Source organism: Seriola lalandi, unplaced genomic scaffold (assembly GCF_002814215.2).
Source record: "Seriola lalandi dorsalis isolate HSWRI2012SDOR001 ecotype SW California unplaced genomic scaffold, Sedor1 jcf7180002054916, whole genome shotgun sequence".
Classification (NCBI taxonomy): Eukaryota; Metazoa; Chordata; class Actinopteri; order Carangiformes; family Carangidae; genus Seriola; species Seriola lalandi.
In genome coordinates this window covers 556,409-582,344 of record NW_019525468.1, presented here as the reverse complement: position 1 = coordinate 582,344, position 25,936 = coordinate 556,409, and the positions used below count along the sequence as shown (strand labels likewise).

The window sequence follows — 25,936 nt, the reverse complement described above, 5'->3', positions numbered from 1 at the left end:
CACCCCCACCCCTCCGGTACACAGCTCTAATTCTGCCAAGTCATTTACATTGAGCTTCTTCACAAAAAACACTATTTCCTGCAACTATTTCCATCCAACATCCACATCACGGGCCTACAGGGTGCATAGATATGTGCACGTAATGTGTTGAGAGCTTGCCTAATGGCCCACTGGGCTTATTGCATGCTGACGGCCCTCGCGGTGCTTCCACTTTCCACTCTTTATCCTTTTAAATGAGCACTACCCCTGACAGAAGTGGGCAGAGGCTTAAGACAGTAAATAATACTAAGAAATCCCACCCTAATACATCTTCCCCAGGATTACAAAGTACAAAGACTGCATGTTGTCATCGTTTCTCTAATCTTGAGCCAAATCAAAGCTAGGGTCCACAAATTGGCATCGGTCACTCAGCTCAACTACTGCGAATTGTCTGCACTTTCCATAGTCATAATCTGAAAATGAACCTTTTATTTATGTTTACTGGCAGCTATGGCCTCTATTCCCACAAAAAAGAGAATGTATTTCTCCCACAATATCCATCTTTGGCCAAAAAATGCTAAATGTACATAACTTGAGCCACATTCTAAAAGAACAATGCAGCCTGCAGCTGAGGAACATAATGTACAGAGCAACCTCTGGTGGCCGTTGGGAGAATATATCTTCAGCTGTATGAATACTTTAACTATAAAACCAGAAATTGGGTCATGTAATAGCAGCTATAATAAAACAGCATCCTATATGGTAGGATGTTAAGAGCCTGTTCCAGCAGCTAATAGCTGACAGATTTCCCCAAAAGGAAATCCCTGTCTGACAAGCTCATCCTCTAAGTGCTTTCAGCAGACTCATGAGTTTCCACACAAACACTTGTGTTGTTACACAGTGAATCAAAAAAGACAAAAGAATAAGAAAAACGTGGCTAATGATCTCATAGTATTCAGAACAGATTTTTTTGCTTCTAAAGCAGGAGCAGGGATGATTTGTTTGTGTGTGTTCATGTGTGCGTGAATGGCCATCTGTGCTTTTAGTTATTGACGAGGTGTGCGGTGGACTTAAATGAGTTGTGTTCGTTACTTCTGGCTGATGTAAAGCCATTCACAGGTGTGACAACCAGAACCTAGCACTGGTGACACTTAGTTAGGCCTCCATTCCTTTTTTGCACGCACTCTCTCACACACACACATATGCACAGATTACTTCCATGTACCCTGAACAAACATAAGAGAGAAATTTGGTCTGTTATTGTTTGCCTTTGTAGAGTGGCTGTGGTACTCCAAAGGAATAACACAGGGTGGTTCAGAGGACTCAGTTGCATGTGTACATGTGTGTGTGTGAGTGTGTGTGTGTGTGAGTGGGTGTGTGTGTAGTTAAAACTATTCCAGGTCTCCTAACAGGCATGTTAAAGTGAAGTGAAGTGTCACCTAACTCTAACCTTTCACAAACACAAGAGAAAACCATCATTTCAAATATGTTGCATTTATTTGACATATGCATCTACATAAATTATCATGCCAGACAATTGGCAGGAATATAGAATGTGATTTCATTTAACAAAAAAAAGTGAAAGAATCATGACAAACATGAAAACATTATAAACATTATAATGTAGGGCTTTCCAGCCTTGCACCAAAGAAAAAAAACAAAAAACAGCCAACACATGGCCAAATCAAAACTCATCATTCTTTTGCGAAACAGGACAGAAATTTTAACGTCAAATGAAGAAAAAGTGACTTTTCATGTGGGGTGGTGACAGATAAATGGTCCGGGACGAGTTCTTTTACCCTCTACGTTGACAGCTGTCATTAGGGAGAAACTCTCAAACTGCACTGCAGATCTCTCAAGACTTTTTTTTTTTTTGTCATTCATAAAATATTCAAGGTAGCGGAGCCGTGTTATGATCTTGGTGTGGTGTTTCAATAGTGTACAGTGTGTCTTTTCTGCGGGATGAATCTCAATAGTCTCGCCTAACTAACTCCTAGCATTCTTCTCCTAACAACACAGATAGAATAAAAAGGAGATGAAGATACTAGAAATTGAGGAGTTTTTTTTTTTTTTATATCAACCTTGACTCCTTTCAAACTTTTAATGTGAGAGATCCAAGCTATGATGTTAATACAGTCTTTCAACTCACTGACAATATTCAAGATTGCAAGGAAAGGGAACATACGATTGAGATGTACCACTCAGCTTGATGTCTTGAGTTTGGTTTGTTCATCCTGTCAGTCTATAGGTGAAAGTGTTCCTTGCCTTGTGTAACTTCTCCTTCATTTCCATTACTCATCTCCTGCTGGGAGGTTTTCTTCGATTCTCTTGATGAACTTCATTCGGATTTCTGTAACGTTGTCCCCTCTCAGAGTGTCCTGGACAAATCTCACATCCACCGCCATCTGGACCTGAAACAGATTTATAATCAGTTACAATTCCATGCACAAAAATACTAACACATACATGCGCTAGAAAGCCATTTATTTATCCTCCTTCGCTTCTGTTTTATTTATCAAATATCTCATTGGTGTACCCGAACTGCTTATTGTTAATATTTGTAACTGTGTGTAACATTTTGGAAAGAAGCAACACACATTCAGACTGTGTAAAAACTTGGAAGTGTTGAATTTACCATCTCCAGGGCTCCTCTGAGGACCCCACACAGCAGGTTGGAGTAGATCAGCGTGCTGTGGTTATCCGGTAGCTCCACAAAGTCTACCAACGGGTTATTCTCTAAGATGAGGGAGAATTCATCTCCTGCTGGGCTCCAGTTGGTCACACTGGGCGTGATTCCCAGGTACATCTTGAATGCGACCTGACAACAACCACAACAGAGGAGTGGGCTAAAAACACAGTGCAGGATTACCCAATTGAAAACAGTTGTGTTTCACTGTACATTAGTTTATCTGAGGTGCCCCATCCATGGAAGATAAGAAAAATAAATTTTTTGATTTTTTCAGCAACAGCTTTACGGCTCCAATACAAATTTCTTTGCACCAAAATAAACTAGCTGCAGTGCCGAAATGAACTGTGCCAGATTCTTCTATCATATTACATCTGCCGATTACTCAAGATGCATGCTAAATTGAACTAAAAGATTATTATCTGTCCTCTGAGTCCAGTGTTATTTTTGGGCTCCGGAGACGCAGGTGGAAGAGGTTACATCGGCCCAATGTTCTGCTCTGTCCTGTCCAAATTTTCAAAGGTTTTATTATCTGGGCTTCTCTCTGAACATCAACTGAGCCTGCACATCACTGCCAAAGCAGGTTGGCGGATCCACTAACCAAATCCACTGACTATCACTCAGCAGTTCCTGCAGTTTCTCCACATTAAAAGTTATAATCAGTTTTTCTTTGCTGGAAGGTTTTACAGTGAGTTTGTGTTACTGGAATACTAACAGTATTATCTGTGCACACCTGCTTTCTGGTAACTGCTGTCTGTTGCTCCTGTTCTTCTGCAGCACTTTGTACCAGGAAGGCACTGACCAATCAAATTTCGATCGAGCTAGCAAAATTCCAACTGTCAGTCCAATCAATTACAATAGTAAGAGTGGCACTGGGCAGATTTTTACTCGTATATATAAAATGGTTGCATCTGGTAGTCCAGCCTTAATCAAATAACCTTTTAAAAACACTGAAAACAGAACAACAATGAAACTATTCTGGATCAATAACTGTAGAAAATCTGTTTCTAACCACATAGTAGGCCTCTTCTGGATATATTTAGCTGAACAATGACTGAAGTGATTTCAGAGTTTGACTACAGGTCACATGATAACCTGAGGCGAAGCTGACATTGTGCTTTCCAAATCGCTGTCCCACAGTGGTCCTCCATTTCACTTCATGACCACGAGCCAGTTCCCTGAGCTAGTGTGGGGTTACATCTGCGGCAGGACTTCCCTAGCAAGCAGCAGCAGCAGCAGCAGCAAACACCTTGAAAACAGCTGGAGTGCTGAACACACAATCAGGCCTTTGATGAAGCCTTCCTCTGTTCTTCTGTCTCCCAGGCCAGGGATAAATACAGTGATGAAGACTGAGGTACAACATATCACAACAGTAAGATGATCAGTAAATGACAAGATGACTGACTCCTTTCAAGAAAGGCGCATTACAAGATGCTGTAGTTGTTTCAGAGCCTTACCAAGAGGACATGAGCATGGACAGTGAAGAAGAGAAGGAGTATCAGTGAACATGGAGCACGTCTCTGAGGGATGAGATTACAGTGCATTCCACATGTAAATGAATCCTCACCTTCTGTAACTGTCACACAAAGCAAAGAGGAATGTGATCTTGGCCTAAAATTTAGGAAAATGCAGAGTAATGCTCTCTGGGACTCTTCTCATATACTAGATCACAAGCATTTCCCTCTTCCTCCTCTCACCATGCCTCTCCACTTTCTCTCATCATTTTTTAGGGTGTTTCATCAAGTTCTCCCTCTCTCTCTAATCTGTCCTCTCTCCCTCTCCTCCTTCCTCCCCTCAATCTTGGGAGAAATCCACGGTCACGCTCTGATTGGCCTGGAACCTTCCAATTACCTTAGCAATGACATCGGCTGTTTCTCGGAAATCCTGACACCTGCCGATGCTGGAGCGTGCCAGGAAGTCCTCAATGAGACGCACTCCGATGTTATAACCCCTAAGAAAGAGAGGAAGGCGGAGAAAGAAGTAAGAGAAAGCGAGATAAAGTCATTGTGCCTCTTCATAGTCTTCATAGGCTCAACTGCACTTCACCGTAAAGACATAGAAGACAGTTATACAATTGGAAAATTATGATAATTGTGATTAGAAGGTCAAGTCAACTTATCCTAACTGCAGAGTCTGAAGCCAACTGATGCATCCCAATCCTAACATGGTCTGTCTCTGACCAGTTGGCTGGCAACTGGCAGAGTGGGCAGCGCAGACTCAATGCCTTCTAAGGCCAGGTAAGACAAGCCTCATCTCACAGAGCTTAAGGTTGCCGCACAACCAGAAAAGCAAAGTACATCCAGTCCAAAGACCTGTCAGCATGACAGGATATTTTGCATTTTTGAGTTATAAACCAATCCTTTGTTCTTAATCTTATTTTGTGGGAGCATTATGTCCAGTACGGTTTTCCAGAGATTTTTTTTGTCTTAAAAAACACATATCACTGTTCTCTTCTTCAGAGGCTTCCATATGTTCTGAAATAACAAGAGTACAGGGAACCTCTGACACAGAAATGTGAGAAAGAAAGCCATTGAGAAAACTCATTGTGTCACCTCTGTATTTCGGTTTGTGTCCAAGTTTATTATGAATAGAGGGCAGCAGAATATGTCAGAGTGGTAGGAAACAACAAGTTAACGGGGGACACCCAAGAGGTCAGATACATTCCCTTTCTTCCCTTGATTAAACGAGCTAAATTTTGACAAATTGGAGAGAAGCAACTCCGCATTAAGAGCCTCTACAAGACTAGATTATAACTAGTTTATATTTGTGAGGAATAAAGGATCCATGTCATTAATAAAACAAAATAAATTATGTGAATTATGTGAAGTATTGTGGACATACATCAGTGGTAAAGATGTTTTTAAGGATGTATTACTAATGTAGCACTATTCAAAATTCCCCCATTTGTTTCACACCAGCAAGTTTGAGAGAACTTGCTCAGCATTTACACTATTTGTAAACTGTAATGTTTTCATGTGAAGATAATGTAAGTAGACAGGGATACTCACATCTTGTCCAGTTGTTTGTTTACTTCCTCGTCGTTCTCATAGTCTTTACAAAGCTGGGTGACCAGGGCCCCATAAGTCAGTGTGAACAGCTCAGAGTTCTACAAGCATAAACAACAAAATTGACTTATTATTTGTGCTGCCCAAAATTGAATGAATGATTCTGGGAAAAGTCCTAAGACCAATATATGTGGTTTTTCTTCTTGCATAGGACAGCACCAAGCCACCCTAAAGAATATGTTGAACGCAGCAGAAAGCATCCAGGTAAAGTTATATAAAACACACAAATAGTGGCGAGTGGCTCCTGGTGATATAGGGGTTAAAATAACTGCAAGCTTCCACATTTTTCAAGACATGTAACCACTTTCACTGCCTGCGTTAAGTTTATAATACACCCAGAATTTTGGCACAGGTCAGGTAAAGAAGAAAAAAAAAAAGGCAGTGTAGAGAGGCATGCTAACAGACACAGGGCTACTTCCTGCACCAGGAGGTTGAACAGGTCAAGATATGGACAGCTCCTGGTGCTGAAATGACATCTAATAGCATTAATAAAAAGAAAGAAAGAAAAGGTTTTAACACATAATAAAAATTATTCTTATGCACTTTATAATTCATTAACTTGATGTATAGTCATTTTTCACGCAGTGTCATCACAGCAGCTATAAAACAATAATACCTCCCACTTTAGCAAATTGGACTCATTCTAAAAGTAATTACTGACCCACCACAAAGGTGATGCAGGCTCCTTTTTGTGGCTATTAAAGTGTTTCACTAAATAATAAGTTCTTAACTAGAAAGTTTGACTTGCAGTGTAGTTCACCTCAGTAGATTAGTCGAGTCATTTTTTATTTGCCCTGATAAGATGCATTTCGACAATAATGTTATAATCATATATTATGAATTTTAGTTTTCAGGCTGTATTAATGTGAATGTTCTAGGAGAATCATATACATTTACAAAGCGGAGCTATTTAGCATCTGCGCTACAACAAACTACATTTCTAGTCAAGCCATCAATGTTCAACAATTGTTTTAGTATTTTTTCGGCTGTTTCAAATGCTTTTAATATATCGCTCGTCGAACAAAGATACATAGCTGACAAGGAATTTATCCAAGGTATAACATAGCCCGCTGCTAAGTGAGCTAACGTTATTTGGCTACGGTTAGCATATTGCTAGCTAGGCTAGCTAGATTCGCCTGATGTTAATCCTGCGGGAGTCGCCTACCATCTTCTTGCTGTCTGTTGTTCGGTTGGATTGCCTGGACATTGTGGACAGTGTTATAGGCTTACACAGGTGGCCACTCGATATTAATCCTTTATTTATTTGATTCTGGCTGAACAGTTATTTCCGTAATCACCAGTTTAGTCACACGCTTCCACAAAGGTCAAGTTAGCTACATTACATTATAAACTTCCGGTCTTACTTTAGACCAAAATAATTATAAAGGGAAAGTAGTGAATAATACAATGCACGGAGATGGAAGAACAATTTGAGAAAAGTGAAAAAATACATTCAGTTTTGAAAACAAGCGACTGTTATCTTGTTCTTGCGTATAGCAGAGACACATTAAGCATTTTATTTTGAACGCAAAGCATGTAATTTCCGGTGTTGCTTCAGTACATCATTACTGGCTTCATGCAGTTTTTCCATCAGCTGATTCATCAACTTCTCTTCTGCTGTTTTACTCTTGGCAGGTGACTTTTATCGCCGTCCTGCGTCTTGGAGGGGAACAGAAACCCACAGCGAGACCTACTGCTCATAAACTTCTCATGATTGACCACATGATGGCAGTATACGTAATATATTGCCACTAATATAAACCACACGACCTTACGTTTCATTACAAAGCAGGAAAATACAACTTTAAAACATAGTTTGTTTATAAATGGAATAACCACTCGCACTTTAGCAACTATGTTTTAATAAGGTGTTTGAATCCTTGTTTGTGAGTGTGTGTGCGTGCGTGTTTGTGTGTGTGTGTGAGAGAGAGAGAGTGAGAGAGAGAGAGAGAGAGAGAGAGGGAGAGAGAGAGGGAGAGAGAGATGACAATTTGAGAGCAAGGAGACTCAGGTTACAGATGCGCCTCAAACTCACCACCACATTTTGAATCTTAGCTATCACATGGTGTTTTTCTACACCTTACGTCTTGTTTAGGGTATTTGCGCCTCGACTAACCCGCATGCTGGTTGGCTGAAAGGCAATCATCCCATCGTGGTGAAACAAACACGCTGTGCTCCACATCGAGGAGGAGGAAGAGCGACGGAGCGCATCGCCTCTGCACACACTTGCTTCATTTTGTGATATAAGAGGCTATTTAACAAATAGCCGGCACGGGCTGTAGGGGCTGTGGAGGAGGCGGACTGTAGTGCAATGATGACGGGCAAATCTGTGAAAGACGTTGACAGATACCAGGCTGTCCTCAACTCTCTGCTGGCGCTGGAGGAGAATAAATTTTGCGCCGACTGCGAATCAAAAGGTAGGTGATTTTGGTCCTGTGTCAGTGTCTGTCCATGGAGTACAGCCTGCGAATGGTCAGCGCGTGAATCGACCCCTCAGTCTCAGTTACTACGCCTGGAAATGCGGCGTTGCAATTCATCATCTCTCGGCCAATTACATTGTACTATGGTGCAAGACACGGGGCCACATCCTCACAAGGCTGGAGCATGGCATGCAGCTACACCATACCATGCCCCCCTACTCTCCAAGTAATAGTTTATCTCTAATCACCAGGTAGGAATACGCCCATATAAGACGGATTCTGTTACTAATTATGAAATGAGTAACTATTGGAATACTTGCAAGACGTTTTTGGGTTCCATGAGCCCCAGTTTGAAAACCAGTAGAGTAGCAGACACTGAGATAGACACAGAGACACCTGTGCTGACTTTGAGTCACCCTGAACAGACTGTTCCTGCAGGCTGAGTGCAGAATGGGACACCGACAAGGCCAACTCTTTACAAAAAAGGCACTGCAATTACTTTCATGTTATAATGGCATTATACAGGGCTAATGCAAAGGCTAATGGTCCTCAGTAATGACTTATTGTGTAATACTTAAAGTTAATTAGTGATTTGGTTGATATGACGTCATACTGTCCCTCAGGTTTCCTCATTTATTTGGATGTTGGTATAGTGTGCTTCTGCAGTGTAGTTCTGAAATGTATTGGGAATTATTTTATGCACTGGATACAAGAATCACTAAAACCAGACTCTCGGTTTTTACGTGTGTATGCATGCCTACTGAGCCTCCAGTCTGTTTGTATGTTTGTAGCCTCAGTCAGGCCTTGAACTATGTCCTCACCTATTTGCTGAACCTGTTTTGCCATACTGGTGGGTAAACAATGCTATTTATCTCACAGATACACTGAGTTTGGGGCTGAATCAACAAACTGATTCTCTAACATTTTGCCTTCATTTTTTTTGTCAGGATCAACAGCCTCAAAAAAGTTGACTATATCTTTGACTCAAAATTTCTGAGAGCAAACGTGCATACTATACAGCAGATTCACACATCGACAAGTAAATTGTCACGCACTAAAACCACTTCCCAACCACAGTTGGTCGCCAGCTCTCCTGTGTCATCTGATTGTAATTATCTTTATTAGAAGGATGTTACATCTTTTCAATGCAAAATTAGTTGGATTGTTTTGTAAGATATGTGGGGTAAATGAAAGGAAGAGAACCATCCATGGTCAATATGATACTGTTATGTGTAGCATCTCAGCTTTCAAGGGAATGCTGGAGTCCCAGCTTGTTCTGATGTAACTTGGTGTTGAGACTGATGAGACTGGCCTTATGACGCCATACGTGGTCGGAGAAATGACTCAACAGTGCAGCTGCATGTCAATCAGCGTATGCTTCCACATCACCGGCACTGCTCCCAGCTCACTCATAAATTGTCAAGTGAAGGCCCTGAATGTACGTAAATCCCTGCACGCTGTCATGCAGGGGACAGGCTTGGGATTCCTTATGAAAACTTTATGAATGATAGGAGTAAGCAGCTTTCCATATTTAACAGGGAGTAAGATGTATTCTGTGGTAGATGCAGCTTAAAGGTTTAGAGCTGTGTTTGTTTCTTTGACTGACACAGAGATTGACAAGCAGGCAGACAAATTAGCCGGCAAACAGCGCCAGGGAAATACTAAGTCTACAAAGCATGCTCGTATCTTAGTTTTGTCACGGCTTAAAAAAAAAGTTTGAAATCAATAAGTCTTCTGTGGGTTTATGTACAAGGCTGTCATGTCAGGAGAGCACATTTCTGATGTTTGGTGCAAACATGTGCAGACAGGAGAGGTGGCACAGACAGAAAGACAGTTTTTTGACCTCAGAAAATGAGTTAACCTTAGTCTCAGTGCTCCCACTTAGTGTGTGAGTTTTGTTCATTTGTATTAATGCCAGTATCTGGGTGTTCTTTCTGTGTCTCTCTTTATATTTCTCACTCTCTGTCTGCCTTTGTGTCTCTGTTGTTTTGTATCACAGTGTCTGCATCTCTGTATCTCTTTCAGCTTCTTTATCTGCCAAATGCAGGTAAAAATGATCCGTGCTGATGCAGCATCACAAATATTTCATGAGACATAGTGAATGGCTGTTAAAAAAGAAAACAAAGATGCAATTCTTTTTCTATAGATATGCAACCTCACTTAACATAAAACAACACCATTATGCTAATACAAATTCAATGCAGTCTTTCTTAGTTTTATTCTTTATACTTATTTTATGATCGATTCTTCATTTGCTCTTAAGAAGAAGCAAACTTTCATTAAGTTTTCTTTTAAACACAGTACATAGACAATGGCAAGGTTGTACAGTACTTTGTTGAGATGACATGTGACGTCAAGGTCTCGCTTGGATTCAAACCAGAGACGTCATCAGGACTCTCCGAATGCCTAGTTTTACAATACCAGGTTTTGTTCCTGTGGATATGCCTGTTGGATGGGCTTTTAATAAGACACAAATAGAAGTGCAGATGTTGTTAAATTTCTGGAAAACACACTTGTGACTGCTCAGAAGTCAGTTTTAAAAAGCAGTGTGATCAGGCCCTTGCAGCTTATCCATAGATGTGGCTGTGCACAGACAATAAAAAGCAAGGCATTATTTTTGCATTTGATGCAGTTGACCTTTCTGATCCAAGACAGGGACGTGTCGAGAGGGAAAGGACATTTAAATCATTTGCATAAGTTTGATTGCTGTTAAGGATGAATCCAGTTCAATTTGATACCCTGTTGCATCTCACGTGTAGCTTGTCTTCTTTCTTATTCTCGCACACATAAAACACATGCAGTCATCAAGCATGCTGGTGCCCTTTTTTGATTGGCGTGACTGTGCAACAGACTCGTCTAATTAGACTGCAGATGAGATTAGGGGTTATTGGAGAAAATAGCCACCACAGGCACACCAAGATGCTAAAGCTTTAGCTGTAAAGGTTATAAAAGTGACATTTTTCTTGTATTATTTAGTGGTGAGTACAACCCAGAAGCGTGTTTTCTGAAAGGTCACACATCACTGTCATTTCTCACCTTCTTTCATGTAACTGTGCTAATAAATAAACTGACACTGTGATGTAGGTTGATGTATGAAGAGAGATGTTTTACCTCCTGCATTGCCATGACAAGCACACACTCCCACAAGAACCACGCACGTGCACACACACATGAGCACACGCTAAATGCCTTTGTCCCCTCTCCTTCCTTCTCTCAAGTCAGGCTTTTGCCCTGTGATGAGGTTTGGTCTAATCTTGTTTGCTCTGACACAGATTACTGTGTGTTTATCACCTTCCTCCCTCTGGGTGACTGAAAGAGGAAGCGACGAGATGCATGGAGCAAAGAGTACGTTTACAACAGCCCATGAAAAAACACACACGCGGATTGTGTTTGTTGCTAACAGGCAATCCCTACCTATGCTTACTGTGGCGTTACCGCAACAATGAAACTATATTTGTGCTGCCCAACTTCCTGTCTGTCTCTTTTCCTCTGTACAGTATGGTGTTCTTTAGTATTTGTTTTTTGGGTTTTTTTTTTAATCACTTCCTCACGGTCTGACACTTGTACAGTAAATTCTCAGAACTGCCAGGAAATAATGAAGAAATGGGGGAGAGAGGGTGAGGCAGGTGCATAATGTAGTCAACACTTCCACCTCTGGCTTCAGTCTCAAGGGGCTGTATGTGTGTGTATCAGAGAGAGAGTGTGTGTGTGTGTGTGTGTTTGCGCTTGTATAAAAGCCTGCCTCCTTTATTGTCTCCATTGTACTTGTGTTTACGTACATACCGGGCCCTGGTTGCTGTGGAGATATCACCTGTCGATGTCATGCCTTATCCCTCCAACCCTTAATCTCATCCAATCAGAAGCCAGCAGGGATTTCCTTTGACACGAGGAGGTGATTGGCCAGTTGTGTCTCCTGGCTGGCACAGAGTTCAGAGTTGCACAATACAAAGCATTGGGTGGCAAAGTGTTAGAGTACACAGTATTTTATACAGTTGTCTAATACACTGGCATGGCTGGATTAATCTGCTAGGGGCCCCTGGGTAAAATAAGATCACCATTTAACATCCCTGCTCCTCCTACTCTGTGTGTAGTGTGGACATTATTCTTGGAATATTACATGGTCCCAGGTTTGAGAGGGTGTGCCTGTGGAGGGAGAGTCCGACTTTGTGCTCCCGGCGCAATACTGGCGACTCTCTTCTATGGAAGGTAGATAAGGTTTGTCCAAAAATTTGCTCGATTTGTCGTCAGGTGCCTTTTTGAAAAGTCGTTGCTAAAGAACTCGGTTCATCTAAAGACAAAGGCAACTCTGCTTGTTCATGCCAAATCATTTTGAAAGAGCAATGACCAATGGTATAACCTTATCACTCAGTCACGTGGCATTTGGGTGACCAATGGTGTAACTTCATCACTCAGTCAGTCAGCAACAGACCTGTTAATAGGGCTGGCCCTGCTGCTGTGGTCCAGCCAAAAATGACCATAGAGTTGATGCAACTCACAACATATTTACAAAGGTAGAAGTACGTTCAGGAGATGGCATAGATTTATCTCTCATGTTTATGATGTCACAAACATGGCTCAATGAATGTGACAATAAGGGAGATCACATTGATTAAGACAAATAAGCAATGAGGTGTGGAAATCAGCTGGTTTAGTCATGAAAGCAGTGCATGGATGAGTGGTATATGTGCTGTGGAGGTGTTGTATGTGCAAAAGCAAATTATATACCGAAACAAATGGACGTCAGCAGTCGGAACAGAGAGGACAAGTGAACACATGGGCCAGTAAAAGGACAAAATGAGGCATAAAAACAATTCTTGAGAAGAATCTAAAGCTTACAGCGATGGAGCGTCTTATTCATTTTTTGATGTAATATCCACTCAACCTCAATGACTCACCTGCAGCATCACAGTCATGACATCCACAATGTAACACAGATGGTGGGGGTGTATTAGTAAATTATCAATAGAGGTCCATCTGTTAAGCTCAGACAGGGACTGGGTCACCACGTGGCCTCAGGGTTTCTGGATCGGTTTAGATGCTGAGGGGCTTGAGGATGGGACAACTGTGTAGACATGAGTGTGTGTTTGTGTGGGTGGTGTGGGAGGGCGTAGAACCCACTGATGACTGAGGCTCTGTGGGATTAACTGGGTGCATGCAGAGAGAGACGTTTATCCTTGTGGGATATAGGCTAATGAACCATATGCACCTGCTTGCGCACGTGTGCGTGCAAGTTAGTGGGTGTGTATATGAACAAATGTGTTTGTATGACATGCTGCATTTATGTGTGTCACCTTGTATCAGAAAAAAAGCTCCCCTGGGGAAGGGGGATGTTAAAATGGTGTGCATGTTAATGTATGATTCTACGTTTTAGTTTAGTTTGTTTGACATTATGAGAAGTCAAACTACAGAAATGTCACATCATTACACTTCATACCATGAACCAAACCAACACAATAATTTCTGTCATCAACATCAAATTACTCCAAGTCCAACATCCAAAAAACAAAAACCCAAAAACAAACCAAACTATACTATACTAGGATGGTAAGTTAATAATTCCAATTTTCCCATAAGCCATAATATAACCTTCTTTCTAAATTGTTATTTATTATTTTAATACGCAAAAGCAACTAATTGCTGGCACCACAGGACCTAAATAAACAGGTGCCCATGTTGGTGTTGAACCCTGGGAAGCACAGGTGGGCAACACTAGCTCTAGTCTGCCGGGCATGAGTTCCCCCCATGAGCTCTATTATGAATGTGATGTACTACACAGCGATGCGCTGTTAGACCTGTTGGAATTGCTTTTGTCACAGACCTTTAAACCATGAACAGAGCATGAGCAGTCAAAGCAGCTCAAAGCAGAGGAATTGGCCCACACTCTAAGACTTCCTTTATGAACTGAATCAGCTTCTAGCCAAAAAGCTTTGTCTGTTGTTCACTTTCCCCGGAGATTTTATTGCTATGATGCTCCCTCAAAACAGATTAATCTGTAACAGACAGGGTTTGGCAGAAGAAATCTGACCATCTAGGATAATACTCATACTTGTTTGTTTGTCAGTGCATCATACTGGTGTGTATTGTTGTATTTCCATATTTAAGATGATCAGTAGTTTGAGAGGCAATCTCTCAAGGAGTAGGGTTAGACATTTTAGGCAGCCATTCATTTCCTCCTGTATGATATTGATGTATGAGTCATTCACCACAATGAAAATCAACTAAATTCTACACTATCATTATGATAGTTTGGGCTAGGGTTAATTTTTTGTCAAACCAATCAACAAACTACAAAAAACTGCTCAAACTATGTACAAAGTCAAAAACAGCATGTATTCAGAAATGGTCGACAAGAATATACAGTGTTCATAGATATAAGTGGATAGTCCAATGGATAAAACTTCACTGATATGGCCCTTTGAACTTAACATTTTATTTAAGCAAAGGATAAATATTATAAGTGAACTAAACAGATGTGTTTAGGGTAAGGGGATAGAGAACACATGTAGTAAGTGTTTTAATACAAATAAATGCAAACTTGGGTGAGTGGCAGAGGGCTTCATCGTAGAGCTGTTTGCACTTCTTGTTTGTTATACCCTCCGTACATCCCAGCAGGTTATCAAAGAGCTGAAGTCCACCATTTGATGAATATAAAAAATCCACTCTTGTTTGTCTCAGTTTTTGGCTCTCGTCCTGTCCCTGACTTGTCTTCCCCTAATGTGCCTCAAACTGCATGTTTCACAACCACAGCCAGGGTGATTCATCAATCGCCAATGCAAACCCTTTATTTTTGGATGACTTGCCCTATAAAAAACAAAGGACGGCTTTATTAGAAGAATCTGGAGTATTAAATTATACATCAAAGAAGGTGTTGGCAGTTGATCTTTGATTACAAAAGGGGAAGAGGAACTCACTAGTGGAGAAATGTGCACTGCAATGCAAACCCTGCAACACAGGGAATCTGATTTGTAGATATTGTTTGTTCAACCTTTCCTGCCTTTTTTTAGATGTCTATTCCTCCTACTCTCTTCCTACTAACTCTGTTCAAAGTACCTGGAGGTGTGCACTGTTGCTGGACAGACATACTGTATATGGCTTCTGACTTAAACACTGCATTGATTGGAGCCAAAGATCCTACTGTGGTGCAGAATGCAGGTGGGATTCTCTTTAAAATGTCTAACAGCCAAGTCTGTCATCCTTCCTCAAACTACTGTACTGAAAGTGAGATGCTCTAAATCTTGGAAAATGTAAATGATGCACATGTCTGATATCATGTGTCTGGATTACTAATTTTGACTGAATCTATTAAATTATTGAAAATCCAAATTAGGCTGGTACATGCATTTGTAGATATAAAAAAATACAGTACATTCATATTGAAAATAGAAAGAACATTCAATTCACAGAAGAGCGGGGCTGAGCGTTCAGTCTGACAATCTTTTTTGTAAAGAAAGTATCTCAATGAAGTCAGTGGAATAAGTAGCAGCCCAAACAATACCGCACTATTTGAGGGGATGGTAAACTAATCTATAGTAAAGACTTAAACAAACATTTGTGATGAACCAAACTACCTCATTTATTGACAGTAGCAACTGATTATCAGTCTGCAAACCAGATGAGTATGTTCTTTCCAACTTAATTTGTCATCAAACAAAACACCAAGAAATCTTGCTCATGAGATTTGAGAGATTATTATTACAATAGAAGTATTTCTAATGAAAAAACAAGTATTAGATTTATGGTAGTTTCATTTCTTATCATTTAAAGAAAGTTTGTACAATTTGAAGGATTTAGAATTTTTTTTATCTAATTCATAATTCGCAAAGAGAATAAAGTTGGTACAATATCCACAAAGTACAGCATTTGGGCGAATCCTCAGACAGTAAGGGTGGAGAATGTAATAGGAACAGAGAATTATAGCTGTGAGAGAGAGATATGAACGGACAGGGGAGAAGAGGAGGAGCAGTGGTGTTGGTGAATGAGAGAGATAAGAAATGGCAGCCGGGACACAGGGGGAGCATAAGAATAAAGATGAGGAGGACAAACTAATTCCAGTGTTCGGGGAGTTCAACACAATTGACAATCTCTCGCTTTCTCTGTGTCGGTGCCAGTGTTTACAGCAGTTAAGCTGGCTTTGCAGGAGTAATTCTACTATTATTAGCCAGCATGACAGCTAATGCTGCAGCCAGACGGTCAGGATGATGGACATACGCTGTCTGTCTGGTAACCTTCTGCTTATGTTTACTGGCTTTGCTCTCTGTGTGGATTTTTGCATTTTTGCCTCACTGTGTCTGTCCCTTTTTCAATTTTAAAATGAAGTCCAAAAACTGAGCGAACAGGAAACATGAAAAATCACTCCCAGTCCAATGATTTCCTGTTAATAATGCAAATAGTATAATGCTTACTTTTAGCATGAATACTTCAGGATGCAACCAATTCAAGGAGCTATTATTTGCCTCTGGACCCAGACGCAGTGTTTCCGCTGTTGACGCAAACGGGAAGGTTTTGCATGTTTTCTTGTCTGAAACTCAGCTTCCTCTTTCATTTGCATAGAATGGCCTTTCTTAAACACTGCTCAATGACTTCAGCTGACAGGGGATAACACTTTCAAATTTAAAAGCTTCTCTTCCACCTAGTGGTGTAAAGGCCACAGCGCATCAACTCGTAGCAAGGTTGCAAGCAAGGACTCGTGATGGAGATGAGTGGAGAGGTGGAGACAAGAGGCAGAGAGTGGTTCAGCCAACTAGAGTGAGGGAAGGAGGGGCAGCAGGAAGGAGATGGAGGAAAAAGAAGAGGAGGAGTAGGAGGGGTGAGAAGGGATGTAGGGAGAGATGGGGAGAGAAGCACCAGTACTCTCTTTGAAGCTGACTGTACTCTGAAGAGGGCGGTTGCGTAATTTGAGCAGAAAAATAGCCTGACAGTGTTGTTTTTATTCCCCCCTCAGTCGCCTGTTCAGACGAGGAGCTTGACAGCTCTACAGACAGAAAGAAGACACGCAGAGGCAAACACAGCGCTATATTAAGCTTAAACCTATACAGCAAAGGGGTGAATATAGGGCACATAACGCTCAGTTGCATCCATTAAGATATGGCATATGGCAGTAAGACAGACAAAATGGCCCACTCAGATAACATTGCACCCACACACACAGGCTCATGACCAAATGAGTAATCATCCCTGCAGGTATCCAGGCTCTGACTGTGTGTGATTGCCTGCGTGTGTGTGTGTGTGTTTGTTTAAATTTCTACTCCCCCTCTCTCCTCTTAGTCTCAGTTATGTAGGCTAACCCTCCTATTGGATCCCATTATGTGTCAGGACACCGAATGACTTACATGGGATTAGATGTGTTCCCAGCTGAATTCAAACTCATAATTGAGGTTTCAGGCTTGTCTCTCTATAATTGGACTGGAATTAATCAGAGCTTTGCTCATCATTCTTCAGCTTCTTCACCCCACCCTCACTCCACTTCTCTATTACACCTCTAAGATTCACTTTTCTTCTCTTTTTTTCCTCAATTTTAGTTTCATTGCCCAATTATTTTATCGGCATCCTCTAAAGACTCTCTACTCTAAATATTAACTCCCCTTCATCCGTCTCTTTTCACTCACCAGGTCCGAGATGGGCGTCTTGGAACTTGGGCATTTTTATCTGCATCCGCTGTGCTGGTATCCATCGAAACCTGGGGGTTCACATCTCCAAGGTCAAGTCCGTCAACCTGGATCAGTGGACGCAGGAGCAGGTCCAGGTCAGAGGTCACGCTGCAGACACAGATATCAAGATGGGAATGTTTAACAAACTAGTATGATTTTCTACAAAACACATATAATAGACCTGGAATGTAAAATTTTATAAAATCCATCTCGATCCCTAGTTACGTGTCCAATTTGAACCATATACTGTATGTATAAGCTTCAACACAAAAAACTGCCTCGTCCTTTATTACTTTTTTTATATTGTACCACCAGTATTATGACACAAGACCTCACATCAGAAATTAGCATTTGTTGGATCAATACTTCTATTTCTGATAGTCTGATCACTGCAGCTGTATCTTTCAAGGACTGAACATGATTGAGCAGGAAAGGAGGGACAGGATGTAATTTTAATATTTGTACATTCACATACAGTAGATCAAGTCAACACTGTCTTATTAGTATGCTGCTCATCTTGTCTGGGCCTGATAGGAAGTCAGCATTATGCTTCCTAGTGTGATAATATCCTACAGTCAGCATTTTTCTTCTTCTTCTCTATTCCCTACATACACCAAAAAAAAATTCCCACTGTTTTATAAGCAGGAGTCCATTTCTTTTTATATCACTGATACCGTAAAAGGAATAGTGCCTTGAATATTGTATTTTTCCTTTATTAGATTGTGTAACAATTTGATTTGGTTTGTTGTGTGTCGGTGTCCCCAGTGTGTTCAGGAGATGGGAAATGCCAAGGCCAAGCGTCTTTATGAGGCTTTCTTACCTGAGTGCTTCCAGCGCCCGGAGACAGACCAGTCTGCAGAGATCTTCATCAGGGACAAGTATGATAAGAAGAAGTACATAGATAAGGTCATTGACATCCAGATGCTGAAAGTGAGTCTGCAGACACACACACACACACACACACACACACACACACACACAAAAGGCTTTTACTTGTGTCTTAATCCAGGCAGAAAAAAACTGTGAAAATCCATTCGTTTTGCAGAAAGAAAAGAGCTGCGACAATATACCCAAGGAACCAGTTGTGTTTGAGAAGATGAAATTGGTGAGAGCATCTTTGTATATTCCTACTGCTTGTATCACAACATTAAGAGAGTGGAACTGTCCCCGTCCTGTCCTTAAATTGTTTGATTTTTAACCCTTAAGATATGAGTTTTCAGCCGACAGACAAAAAACTTGGTGTAGCTTTTCTGTTCTCACTCTAGAGAAAAAAAGTTTCTGTATTCAGGCTCGTTCATCAGTGCAGATGTGTTTCATAAATGGTGTCCACTTTGTCTGTTGTGACAGAAAAAAGACATCAGCCCGAAGACAGATTCGCAGTCCGTTACAGACCTGCTGGGATTAGGTATTTTACCTCATGCACATGCACACACACACACACACCGACGCTTATTTGCAGTACAATGCGTAGAACTGTATGATGGATCGTTACCAGTACATTGGGAAGCCTGTTGATTAGCATAGCAAAAGAACATAAAGCAGTGACCTTTCCAAATATCAGAGCAGCCAAAGAGCAAAACATTTCCACCTGGACCCTCATATTATTATCAATGTATCTCAAATCTAGCTAAATTCAAGCTTGTCTGCATCATAAAAGGCAAGCAAGCACTAACAAATACCAAGTTTAAGTTTGAGAATTTGAGGTTTGATTACATAAATTGATGTGGAAATGGATGGGTTATACTTGACACAATTATTATCATAAACATGTTTCCATCTACACTCTATTAGATGCCCCTGCTCCGAGTGCTGTGGTGTCTAATGGTGGAGGATTTGTTCCAGACAGTAATGAGAGCCCAGCGGTGTCTAATCCACCTCTGGCACACTCTGCCCTGGATCTCTTCAGCTCTCTGCCAACACCCTCCTCCGCTTCCTCCACTAAAACTACGGTAGGAGATAAAACGCTGTGCATACTGTACACTGTATGCTCTCCGCAGAAACCCAATGTTTTTGTAAATCTGCCCCTACACCTGTGTTTTCATTCGCCTCTTTTGTCACCTTTGCTTGCGTCCTGCCACCGTGTCTTTCTGTCCATGCCCCCTGCCATCCCCCCAGCCTGTTTTCAACTCTATGCCTCAGAGCAGAGTGACTGCCTCTGTGCCTGAAAACCTCAGTCTGTTCCTGGATCCGACACCCAAAGCAGAGGAGGGCACTGTCAGGAAGCTGTCCAAGGACTCTATTCTCTCCCTGTATGCTTCCACCCCCTCAGTGCACGCTAGCAGTATGGCTGCTCACGGTGAGAACTATATTAATTTCTGTCACGGGTTGTTTTTTTTTTTCCATATTTCTTTAAAGCTGCACTAAAAATATTGTTGTGTTAAGAATGGATCAAATAACCATGTGTAAATTGAGAGGATTTGCTTGTAATGACAATTAGAATTAGAGAATCACCACCAAACTCTGCAGTTCCCCTCAACTCCATGGAGTCTTTTTCCCCTTTTTAGCTAATTGTTTAGGTTTTACGGCCTGTAAATTTACTATTTGTAGTCTGTTTTCCATGAAAAGGCTCTAAAAACCCACTGTTTGCTATATGCCCAGCACCAAATGGCAATCAGATGAACAAGCTAGTGAGCATAATGAAGCATCTAGTAACTACAGAGCCAGACATGTCCCATAGAAATTGGTGGAGATTAAACAAGGCTAAAAGAAGAGTGAATATTAAACTTACAGATACTCCACTGCAAATGGATCCTAACGTTGTTCCTGGATCTGTAAATAGACAAATATTTGCAAAGAGAGACATTATACAACTTCATGAGGTGTCAGACACCTCCGGTTCCCTTGTCCCAAAGTCAATGGGGTTTTGGTTGGAACAGGCTGAACACGAAAAAACTGATCTACTCACCAGTCTGCCTTTACAGCGTCATTGTGTTTATACAGGCGCTTTTGTAGAAGTGGTAAGCAAGCTAAATCAAATTACAACTTGGCTTCAAAAATAATAAAAGAGGTATTCACCTCTGAAGATTATCTTGCTGAAGAAAATGTGTAAGTATCCTAAACTTATGTTTGCTACAGATCTTATTTTCTGCAATGATCCAAAAGCCAATAGAAAAATCCCATTGGCTTTTTGTTGAGGGAACCAGGGCTATGCTAACTTCACTGGCCTACAAAAGTACGCCATGTCTGCAGCACGCTATTGGTTACCAGGGACTTAAACGGCCACTTTCTGTCTGTGATTGTTTTCGGCAGGCTTGTACATGAACCAAATGGGATACCCGACACACCCGTACGGTTCGTATCATTCCTTAGCCCAGGCAGGTGGAATGGGAGGGACCATGATGACATCACAGATGGCCATGATGGGACAACAACAGAGCGGCATGATGCCGGTTCAACAAAACAGCATGATTGGAGTACAACAGAACAGCATGATGGGACAGCAGAATGGCATAATGGGTGCCCAGGGTGTCATGGCTCAGCCTAGCGGTGCTGTGGCGTCACCCTACATGACGGGGATGACCCAGGGCATGATGGGACAGCAGCAAAGTGGAATGATGGTACAGCAGCAGAATGGCAAAATGGGGCAGCAGCAGAGCGGGATGATGGTACAGCAGCAGAGCGGGATGATGGGACAGCAGCAGAGTGGGATGATGGGACAGCAGCAGGCTGGAGGTTTGACCACATTACCCCACCAGCAGGTTTATGGAGTGCAGCAAGCCCAACAGCTACAGTGGAACATCACCCAGGTGTGTTACTGTGAACCTACACTGTTCAAACTAGATTTTCACATTGATTTCTTTGACAATATAATGTAAGTATAAAAGCGCTGTAAGTAACAGAGTAATGTATGTTTTGTGGCTTTCAGATGACTCAGCACATGGCGGGCATGAATCTCTACAACACCAACGGCATGATGGGATACAGCAGTCAACACATGGGAGGTTCAACAACTCCAAGTTCAGCGCACATGACAGCACACATCTGGAAATGAACTCATCTATCCAAGAAGTGATGTAACGCCAATAACCCACAAAAGAGAGGGGAAACTGAGTTGTAGGAATCTGTGGATTAGACCCTCCATAAGACATTTTCTAATGCAAGGGAGGAGGAGGAGGAGGAGAAGGAGGAGACAGGTGTGAAGAAGGATGGTTTGGGAAACCACTACTACCTCTCTTTCTCTCTCCTCTCTGCCCATGCTTCCTCTTCTTGTCTCGTCCATGGCCATGTTTTTGCAGATTTCCATGCTTGCCTTCAAAACATTTTGGTATAATGACCAAGACAACAGGGTTCAGAGGCCACTGGTTAGGACTATACATCTTCCTTTGTTCCTAGCCTGTATGTGAGAGTGTGCGCACATCTGCTATATGTAGGTGTCAACTAACTGCTCGACTTAAAAGAATAGTTTGGTTTTTTGGAGAATTTTACAGTTTTTCTTACCTGATCAGAGTCAGAAAAAAAGCATGAATGCATTTTCTGTCTCTTTGTTTAGTTTGAAGGTGCATTGTACAATGAGGTTAGCCTAGCTTAGCTTCACTGGTTGATGTGCTTGAATACTGATGTTTATTGGAACAAGTAATATATCCTCTCAAAGTAGGGAAATATTTGCTGTTGGAAGGCTAATCAGGATTTTTTTTAATATTGTCTAATTTGCCGATCCATTACAAATGGTTCTGTTTGTTACTGAATCACAACAACTGCTTGTTGGCTAAGCTCTGGCCTCCTCAGTTACTGCTGCTCCACCTGTCGAGCTTTCCGAGTCCGCACAGCACGTATGGTGCTAACAATGTTAACAGGTGCAGATTTACCATAAGGAAATGTTATTATTTTTCAAACAAGAGTTTGACCAAACCCTGTCTCCGGCAAATTTTTTGTTACCAGCTGACCCATTTTAAAATGAGAACCCTCAAAAGGAACCTTAAGTAAGCAGTTGATAGCTACATATAACACCATGCTAAACCATATTGGGCTAAAAATCCTTTTCATTCCTAGTCAGGCAGTCCAAACATTGCATGTATAAGGGAAAATGTAAGATCAGACTGTATTCCAACATAACCCTGTTTGCTCAATTAGCTTACACAGTACTTTGACATGCAACATAGACGTTGGTTTATTCTTTATTATTCATAATTTCAAACTGTATGATTTTTAACATTACTAGAGAAAATTTGTTAAGGATGAGGACTAATGTGTTATGCAAAGTATCACTCAAATAATTCTGCATCTCAAATAATGCAGAGGCTGGAGTTGCTGAACTTCAGGTTTAGTGAACATTAGCATTAGTCATTAGCTTCGTTTTAGCTGCAAACATATCAGCAAAAGAGCATTTACTATTTTTGGTCACCTCTCAAGCATACAGTGGTGAACCAAAAAAGAGTTTCCCATATAAAAATCCAGAAATCAAGCTAGGCTAGGCTAGTCACCCCAGTCATCACACCTTCAAGCTGCACAATAAAGCGAAAGGTATTTATTATGCATTTGTTTGGCTCTGAAAGTAGGAAAATTAGTAAAATCCTAGAATAAACAATATATACCTATCTAAGTAAGTTATTCTACTCATCCAACAATATTAAAAGTTCAGAAATCCCTTTAAGTGTTGATAAGTTGAGCTGCAGAAACCTAAACAGCCCTTAATAATGATGTCTTCTACTCAATTTACAGAGAGCTTCTTTTAGAATCAATATCTAATTGCGACTTTAAGCGTCAAAAGTCCTAAACTGCATTTTAGGAGACCAAAGATCAACGCTAGCTTTATTATGGTTGTACAGTGTTCCAATATGCTTTACTGTATAGCCACTTAACTAGTGATTAGTAGAAAAATCAATTCAGCAGTCCTTTAACAGTCTGTCTGGGCATACCTGCTCCTACAATTCACTGTGCTATTTCCCGAGCAACGGTGGGACACTTAAAAAAGTCACTTGCATGCAAATGTAATCATGTAAGCGCTCACACACCTCAAGTTCAGAATCTACCTTGTACAATAGAGGCCTCAAATAATGTTGAATGTCTGTAAATAAGAGAGAAATAAAGAGAGAAGTCGGGACGGAGACATGTAAAACTTTAAGGTACAGATCAGTCATGTTAACAGATGCTTCTACTGAATTGCATGAGGAGAATGTTTATCTAGCTGTGTATGTACTGTATGCTTATTACGATATCCGAATGTGTCTCTGGAATGTGTATCTCTGAATGTTTCTCTACTATACATTTCCATCAGTCTCTGACCAAGACCAACAACAAAAAAAAAAAAAATCTCAATGAATGTGTGTCCTGAATGTGTTCACGATTGTACTGGACTTGTTTTAAACACGCACACCTCAGTATTGTTGGGGTGTGTCTGTTTTTGATATTCTTTGACTCTGTCGAGCAACGTACACTTGTGTCTTTTAAATGTCCGGTGATCTACAGCGTCCCGTCCAGATTTTGGTGAATTGTAAAAAATTTACTATAAAATGTCTTACCATCAAGTCAGGAGCAAACTGTGACGTAACTAACGCGTTTACAATTTGGCCAAACCACATTGTGAAGCAAAAAAGCGATTGTACGACCATAATCTGTCACCTCTCAATGTTTTAGTTCACCCTTCTACACCTCTCCCACATGAGCTCAGTCCTGATCTCTCTGAAAGCGTTTCTTAACATGTTCATTCTTATATCTGCATGAAGCCATTACTGTAAATAATCTCAGTCTTTCCATTTTTTTTTTTTTTTTAAATAGGCACTTTGGTGTTGTCACTTTTAATTTGACGGGGTAAGAATGTAAATGGAGAAACAAATCAACATACTCTGGCATAACAATTTTTTTTTTTATTAACTGCTGCCAAAAACAACAAGCAGTACAGCCTTGATATCTCAGCAACATTTACTCCTCACAGGCATTTGTTTCAAATTGAGTTCATTTGGCGGCAGCTGAGGCAATACTTTGACAGCAGCAGTCGCCTTCTCTGCTGAGACCAATATTACCATAAGAGGATGTGTCGTCTCTGCACTGGAACAACAGATCTGTCAGCTAGCCGTGAGACGTTTCTGGAGAAGGAGTAAAAATCCATCTCTGTGGGGCGACAAGGCGTCACCTGAGCTTTTCTCATCTGTGATTAACTTTAGGTCGCTTGTACTCAGTTCCTTTTTTTGTCTGGTATATTTTCTGTGAAATAAAAGCAAATAAAGGAATGTATCTTTTTATGTACTTGTCAATCAAGACATTGTGTACTTTATTCTTTATCAGAATATATTATGCTTCTTAAACAAGATTGATGAACATGTACTGTATATTAGTTCTGCATTTCTTTCTTTCCCCATATGCTTCAAATGCCTCTTTTGATTTCATGTTCACACTTTAGTCAATTAAATATGACAATATGTAACATATGATACATGTCCCTGTGAAAACATACAAAATAAATATTGTTTTGATTATATTGTATATGTTGTGTTGACTTAAGTTTTTAACCATCCTTGCACCTACTCAGATGTACACTATCAGCCATTCTGCTGCTTTGGGCTGCATTTCACACACGTCAAGATACGTTATTTCCCACTCTCCAGAAGCAAGGCCTCAGGCTATAAAGTGTCACTCTGTAAGTAGTTGAGAATGTTATCAATTCGTTATGCACTTAATACATTTTTGCCTGCAGCTACTTATTGGTTTTAATCCTATTGTAAGAGTTGGGTTACTGTTCTGTGTTGATCTGTCATATTTAACATTTTGTAACTCAATTCTTCTCAGCAAACTGTTTAAACGTCCCTTGTGTGCAAAATATACATAGCTGAAGGTAATGAGAGGCTTTTAAGTGGCTACAATCAATGTTTTTATAATAATGGATGATATGACTGTGTGTACTGTCAAAGGGGTTGCGAACTGATGAACCCACAGAGATTCATCATCTGACTTTGCAGTTTCCCTCAGGTTTATGGAAGATTTTAGGTTCTTTTAGCCCATATTTTTGGTTTTAGAGGTCACAACTTCTGTTTGTTTTAAGTCTCATGGCTCTTATAGTGACATTTCTGGCTCCAGCTTCCAGCTGTTTCCAACTGAAAAGCTCTAAAAATCCGCTGAATGCTAACCCTGCTCAGCACCAAATGGCAGACGGACACAAGGTTAGTGACTGGCTGCTGGACATAGTCGAGCTTTTTAAGAGCCGAT

At 40.9% G+C, this 25,936-nt stretch overlaps 2 protein-coding genes across 6 annotated transcripts; one reads left to right on the top strand and one right to left on the bottom strand.

Annotated features, from left to right (window-relative positions):
* Positions 1–1,457: 1,457 nt before the first annotated feature.
* On the bottom strand, positions 1,458–7,981 carry trappc3 (trafficking protein particle complex subunit 3). 2 transcript variants are annotated; one of them, XM_087169797.1, is made up of 5 exons: positions 7,847–7,981; positions 5,674–5,771; positions 4,517–4,616; positions 2,615–2,797; positions 1,458–2,390 (listed from the first exon to the last, which is right to left on the bottom strand). In XM_087169797.1, the coding sequence occupies exons 1-5, from the start codon at positions 7,910–7,912 to the stop codon at positions 2,271–2,273; spliced, it is 567 nt and encodes a 188-aa protein (XP_087025923.1). In that variant the 5' UTR covers positions 7,913–7,981; the 3' UTR covers positions 1,458–2,270. The 2 variants fall into 2 exon arrangements, with proteins under 2 accessions (XP_087025923.1, XP_023286875.1); XM_023431107.2 differs by lacking the exon at positions 7,847–7,981 and adding an exon at positions 6,896–7,069.
* A 31-nt stretch (positions 7,982–8,012) lies between these two features.
* On the top strand, positions 8,013–25,216 carry smap2 (small ArfGAP2). Of its 4 annotated transcripts, XM_087169796.1 has the most exons (10): positions 8,013–8,147; positions 11,423–11,495; positions 17,759–17,892; positions 18,563–18,727; positions 18,843–18,902; positions 19,145–19,202; positions 19,589–19,746; positions 19,913–20,093; positions 21,047–21,543; positions 21,663–25,216. In XM_087169796.1, the coding sequence occupies exons 2-10, from the start codon at positions 11,480–11,482 to the stop codon at positions 21,786–21,788; spliced, it is 1,395 nt and encodes a 464-aa protein (XP_087025922.1). In that variant the 5' UTR covers positions 8,013–8,147; positions 11,423–11,479; the 3' UTR covers positions 21,789–25,216. The 4 variants fall into 4 exon arrangements, with proteins under 4 accessions (XP_087025922.1, XP_023286874.1, XP_087025920.1 ...); XM_023431106.2 differs by lacking the exon at positions 11,423–11,495 and having other exon boundaries at positions 8,014–8,147; XM_087169794.1 differs by lacking the exons at positions 8,013–8,147; positions 11,423–11,495 and adding an exon at positions 15,008–15,302.
* Positions 25,217–25,936: the final 720 nt, after the last annotated feature.